Source organism: Myotis myotis, unplaced genomic scaffold (genome assembly GCF_014108235.1).
Source record: "Myotis myotis isolate mMyoMyo1 unplaced genomic scaffold, mMyoMyo1.p scaffold_m19_p_5, whole genome shotgun sequence".
Taxonomy (NCBI): Eukaryota; Metazoa; Chordata; class Mammalia; order Chiroptera; family Vespertilionidae; genus Myotis; species Myotis myotis.
Window position 1 is genome coordinate 29,514,336 of NW_023416357.1, and position 6,351 is coordinate 29,520,686.

At 57.4% G+C, this 6,351-nt stretch overlaps 1 protein-coding gene across 7 annotated transcripts in view; it reads left to right on the forward strand.

Annotated features, from left to right (window-relative positions):
* The window catches only part of LOC118655822 (tubulin polymerization promoting protein), a 54,182-nt gene that overhangs the window by 26,585 nt on the left and 21,246 nt on the right, over nucleotides 1-6,351 (forward strand). For 4 of the 7 annotated variants that reach the window (XR_004967406.1, XR_004967407.1, XR_004967409.1 and 1 more), the window contains exons 3-4: nucleotides 592-745; nucleotides 1,021-3,463. The exons of 1 other annotated variant lie outside the window; for it this stretch is intronic. Coding sequence is in view for 1 of the 6 variants with exons in the window: in XM_036308240.1 (XP_036164133.1) it covers nucleotides 592-745; nucleotides 1,021-1,215 (349 nt within the window). In the remaining 5 variants the exon portion in view is untranslated. Of the gene's footprint in view, nucleotides 1-591; nucleotides 746-1,020; nucleotides 6,339-6,351 lie in introns of those variants that run through there. 2 more of the 7 variants (XR_004967405.1, XM_036308240.1) reach the window with 2 other exon arrangements.

Genomic DNA, 6,351 nt, shown 5'->3' on the forward strand with positions numbered 1-6,351 from the left:
GAAGGGTTGCACGTAGGCCCTGCCCAGCCCCGTGGCTCACCTGTGCTGCTCATCTGGACTGGCACTGGTCAGGCTGCGTGGCCTCTGGGCAGGGGGCAGCAGGGTCCTGGGTGGTGGGCCTGATGTGCGGGCCCTGGGCACACCTTGCCAGGCATCCTGGGAGTGCCCCCTCTTGTCCCTGGGTGGTGACCATGACCCAACACTGCCTGCCAGCCAGGACCAAAGCCTCTTCCCTGTGGTTCGGATCTGACGGGCTTCTCACCCTAACTTTTCTTTGAAAGTCCTCCCAAGTGGAGGCCACACACATGCCCCATTTAGAACCAGACAACGGCTCTGTTTGAATGTCCAGTTGTTCATAAAGGATGTGCTTCCTTTAAGCTTTTTTCCAAGACAATTTATATTTGCTGCTGTTGCCAATGGCGACGGACTGTTGGGGGTAAACACTGCAGGGGGAAGGGCATGTTCTGTGTTTTAATGTTAGGCTCACTTTCTGGTGTGGGTCCCCCGATGTCAGTGGATGCCCAGGCAGGGTTAGGGTTCCCCAAGGTCACTGGGTCCTGGGTCCGGTGCCCAAGCCCCCTCTCCCTGCAGGGGCAAGTCCTGTCGGACCATCACGTTCGAGCAGTTCAAGGAGGCGCTGGAGGAGCTCTCCAAGAAGAGATTCAAGGACAAGAGCAGCGAGGAGGCCGTGCGAGAGGTGCACAGGCTCATCGAGGGCAAGGCCCCCATCATCTCAGGAGTGACGGTGAGCGGGGCCACTGGGCGGGTCCCTCGGGAAATGGGGTCCATGGGGTCGTGGGGACAGATGGCAGTGCCCTAAAGACGGGGTGAGAGCCTTAATCCCCAGTGTGGGCCGGCCCAGGCCACCTCCCCGGGCTAGGTTGAGAGTGGATTCCAGGAGCATTAGCACCCCTTATGGTCGGGCCTAGCCCCTTTGGTTCCCCTCTCTGGCTCCCTGACATACCCATTCTTTCTCCTGCGGCGTGACGGCAGTTAACGTCTCTCCCTGCTCTCCCGCAGAAAGCCATCTCCTCGCCCACCGTGTCACGGCTCACGGACACCACCAAGTTCACAGGCTCCCACAAGGAGCGCTTCGACCCATCAGGCAGGGGCAAGGGCAAGGCCGGCCGCGTGGACCTGGTGGACGAGTCGGGCTACGTGCCAGGCTACAAGCACGCGGGCACCTACGACCAGAAGGTGCAGGGGGGCAAGTAGCCAGTTTCCCGGGGACAGGGCCTTCTTCCTTTGCTGGCCCCACATCACCTCACACTTCTTTACATTCCTGGGCTCACTGGGGCAGAACTCAGACGCTGGGGTGGAGGGGCTGTGGGTGACTCCCAGACCTCCTCCTGCCTGGAGCCCCGGCACGCTCCTCTCCTACCCCAGGTGCAGCCCCTGAACTCACTGACCTTCCTCTAATGCACCTGCCTCATCCCACGTCGGGAAGCTAAGGGGTGGTCATTTCCAAAGTGTTTCCTGGATCCAGACCACATGGGCCACCTGGTTTGCAGGTGAAAGGGGTGTTTTGAAGGAGCAGGTGGGACAGACCCTGCCAGAGGTGATGCTGACCTCCTGACCAGCAGACCTGCCCAGGAACCATGAGGGCAACATGCACTAATGCACTAACCAGCAGCACCAGGGAGATGACGTGAACCTCGAACAGGACACAGGGACATCTCTGAGGGCTCCGTTCAGATGTGCGACACACAGGTGCATGCTTACACACACACACACTCACGCACTCATGGACACATGCTTACACATGCTCATGCCCCCCCCCCCACATCCACTCACACACACATGCTTACACACACACGCCCACCAACCAGGTCTGTGCCGAGGACGGTCATATGAGCGAAGGCTGGTGTGCAAAGGAAGGTGAGCCCGTGAAAGGATGCTCCACAGGAGACCAAAGGAAAGTGATCTGAAGTGTGAAGTTAGAAGTTTTTAAATTGGACACTAAGGACAGGTCATTTCCTTTTGCTTTTTAAAGAAAAGAAGAAATCAGAAGAAACAGTGACTGTGTATTTATTCCCAGAGCGGATCAGGGAAGAATCAGAATATCCCGTGTCTGTGACTCTCTCTCCCTGTTGGCCCTGTTGGCCCTGAGGCTCCCCCACAGACAGGTGTGTGATGGGGCATCTTCTGCCCATCCCTGTTCTGAAATCAGGGCCTCGAGGCAGCAGTCGCCGTGGCTACTCCCTTTGCTCACAGTGCAGCACAAATCTCTGTGGCTCCAGCCTCTGCAGTTAATTCTTGCCTCTCTGAACTCCCCCGACCTGGGAGTACAGGAAACTGCACAACAAGACCAGGCCAGGGAGGGCCTCCCCGAAAGGCCCACACATATGCTGGGGTTGGCGAGCGCTTTCACAGTGGCCACAAGGCAACACTCCATTTGCATAAATGCAGCCACAGCCTGGTGCGTCACCTTCTGGCTATGTGGTCCTGGAGCCGGTCCTGGGAAAAGCCCACGGCAGTCTCAGAAGATGCTTCCACAGCCAGTGTCTGCTCTGCACTTCTTCCTGGTCACGGCCTGGCCCAGCACGGGCAGCTGAAGCATGGACCAGCACCGCCACAGCACACGGGCTGGTCACCGCTGGGGCTGGGAAAGGCCCAGGGCCAGCATCTCCAGCTGTGTCTCCACCAGACCCCTCGCACACCGGCCTCCCCTCACCATCCCCCATCCGCCTCTGTGGACAGCTTCATTCGGAGGTCCTGGGAGCTCACAGCGTGTGGCATTGGAGCCCAGGGGATGGAGCACAGGCTCCGAGGGCCACTTCTAGGGCTAATCTCACCATTGTCTTGAAAGTTTCTAACTTGGGGATCCTAGGCTGCCAGCAAGGCTACTCTGCAGTGAGGAAACTGAGGACCGGGGCTGGACAAAGGCAGGCAAGATGCCAGTCCCCACCCTGTGCCTCCCTCCTCCCCCAGGCTGGGCCTTTAGGGGAAACCCAAAGGCAAGAGTAACCTGTGGAAAAGTGTCTGAAGGCAACTGAACGTGCAGTGTTTCTTGACAATAAGCTGATCACAAACCACAGCCCTCGTGTTCCAGCGCTGGCGAGGTTTTCTTCCGTGGCCACATTTCCCCCCATGCGTGGCGGCACTGCCATGGGGGCATGCCGTGGGCTCCTGGTCAGGCTGCTTTTCTCCTGCCCCTGGGCAGCCCCGTTCCCCTCGTCACAGACACTGGAATCGGCAGGGCCTCGGCCACATGCACGCTGGCAAAGGCTGCCCACGCCACAGCCCACCGAGGCAGATGTCACCTGGGCCTGCCATGGGTGCAGGCCCTTCTCAGCCCTTCCTTGCCTGCTGGACCCGGGAGAGAGGTGCCAGCACCAGGACAGGTGTCCTGTCCCAGAGCGCTGTCTTCAGGCGAGAACAGCTCCACACAAAGGTTCCAGCCTCGGACGAGGGCCAGCTGCCGGAGCACCCTGGGAAATGGGGTCTGAGCAAAAGAAACAACGTGAGTCTGTCCTCCGACCCCGTGGCAGCCCGTGCTTTCTCCCACGGTGCCGCCTCAGAACTGGACCCCCCACGGCCCCCTGCGGCAGCCCTGGCCGAGGAGCACCAACCCACCCCCTCAGGCTGGTGGAGGTGAGCTACTTGATAGGAAACCCTTGGCCCACTTGAGGAAAATGTCAGAATGCTCTGCTCACCCTGATAGCAGCAGGTTCTTTTGGGGTTTTCTGAATGAAATCAAGAGCACACAGCTGCTCCCTGTCAGTGGCCCTCCCCATCCCCGCCCACCCAAGCTCAGGGGAGAGCCCCACACCCTGGGCCCGACTCCCCACACGCCCGGGCCGGGAGTCTGTCCACAGCTCCGCAGTCCCGCTGGCCACACAGGCGCTGCGGTTGCCCTGCGTCCCCTGCCCGTCCCCAGGCTGCGTCAGGCTCACACACAAGCCAGGACACATTGTTCTCCAGTCAAAGTAGAGCTTTGAAAACCCACCCACCCCTCTCTGTCAGAGAAGGAGGAAGAAGGGCTAAGTCATGCGGACTCAGTATTCACCGTTCTGCTCCTTTAATCGCCTGGTGAGTGCATCATTGCGTCTGTGTGTAGCTTCTCAACTCCAACTTCACTGCACAAAACCGACACACATGCATGTCCCTCCACCGGGTTCTGAGTATTGTGAATACGTAGGCAGTGTGTGTCTGTGCTGCATGTTCTTATGCAATGCCAGTCAGCTTCTAACCATGGTCACTTAGAAATTAAATATCTATCTGTGAACAAAAGAAACTGCACAGCAGGCACCCAGGAGACAGGCCGCGTTCCGAGGGGAGGATACCCCAGGAGACAGGCCGCGTTCCGAGGGGAGGACACCCGGGAGACGGGATGCGTTCCGAGGGGAGGACACCCGGGAGACGGGATGCGTTCCGAGGGGAGGACACCCGGGAGACGGGATGCGTTCCGAGGGGAGGACACCCGGGAGACGGGATGCGTTCCGAGGGGAGGACACCCGGGAGACGGGATGCGTTCCGAGGGGAGGACACCCGGGAGACGGGATGCGTTCCGAGGGGAGGACACCCGGGAGACGGGATGCGTTCCGAGGGGAGGACACCCGGGAGACGGGATGCGTTCCGAGGGGAGGACACCCGGGAGACGGGATGCGTTCCGAGGGGAGGACACCCGGGAGACGGGATGCGTTCCGAGGCGAGGACACCGGGAGACGGGATGCGTTCCGAGGGGAGGACACCGGGAGACGGGATGCGTTCCCAGGGGAGGACACCGGGAGACGGGATGCGTTCCGAGGGGAGGACACCGGGAGACGGGATGCGTTCCGAGGGGAGGACACCGGGAGACGGGATGCGTTCCCAGGGGAGGACACCCGGGAGACGGGATGCGTTCCGAGGGGAGGACACCGGGAGACGGGATGCGTTCCCAGGGGAGGACACCCGGGAGACGGGATGCGTTCCGAGGGGAGGACACCCGGGAGACGGGATGCGTTCCGAGGGGAGGCCAGTGCAACAGTGTCTGAACATCAGCAGAGAACAGAAGGAGTGCATTTGAGAACACTGATTATACCGGAATACTTATTTATTTCTATTTAACACAACTGGGCAGTAGTCAGGAATAGAGTTAGCTTTACCAAAACTGAAGTTCAAATTACATAATTTTAAAATATTATAGTAAGATATATATTTATACTGGAGTATTTTTACACCTTTAATATTCTCGGGCTTGAGTTTTGAGACAGGTGAAAATTACAGCAGATGCTGACCCGTCGGGGAAAGGTCCATGGAGGCCTTCCACTGGCATGGCTCGCTGCCTGTCTGTGCTCCTCGCCGCTGTGTCCCAGTGGCTGAGAGCTCCGGGCAGGCCAGTGGCCGTCTGACCGTCTGAGTGGACAGAGACCGTGGCAGCAGGCAGAGGCTCACCAACCCCCGGGGCCAGTACAATCGCCTATTTCTGTGAATAGTTTTAATGGGACAGGCCACACCCGTGTGCTTATATTATATACTGTCTGTGGCTGCTTTTGCAGCGACATTGGCACTTGGGGAGTTGACACAGATGCCATGACCCATGAAACCTAAAATATTCACCATCTGGCCCTTGACAGGTGAGCCCTTGAGGACCCACTTGTGTTCATTCCCTCCTGGGTATTTATACACAAGCTGGCTACTCCCTGTCCTGCAGCACACACCGTATGGGGGCACCCTGTTGTCACCTGTTCAATACAGTACAGGTTGACAATTTAGCTGTACTGTGAAATGATTACCCTGAGTAGTTTCCTTCCACTGATTTACCACTGAACACTCTATGAAATCTGGTGGTCCAGGGGCCTGGCCTTTGTCTGTGAGCACGTGGAGAGCGTGGCCGGGTGGTGGCGTGCCAGGCAGTGGTCACTGTGTTTGGAGATGCTTTAGTTAACGCTCTCTCTTCCTTTAGACTTTTGAAAAACCAAACCAAGCCAAACAAAGGAAACCTGCACAACTTAAAATAAACTTGAAAGTGATCATATACTACTAGTTTGTACTAAGTTTTTTCAGGAAAGGGAAATAAAATTTATATATACATGCAATATATTTTTACACCATCTTATTGTTAGGGAGTACTGAGTGTATCACTTTATCAGAGTGATGGGTACAGTCACGTCAATGTCCTGGGTGTTCTGCCTCAGAAAGTCTAAATGGCATTCAGCAGGAACATCCGTGGGGTTGGGAGGGCCCTGCTCCCCCTCCCTCGGAGTGCGAGGCTTGGGGTCACCTCTGGGGATGCTGTCAAGGCCTGGCCTGCAAACCTTTAGTGAAACAGCTAATGTCTGTCTGCACAATGCTCCTCATGTGTTCGCTGTTGTTAACATTGTTGTCAAAAGTGATAAATAAAGTGTTAAATGGTGGATCTCTTATCCT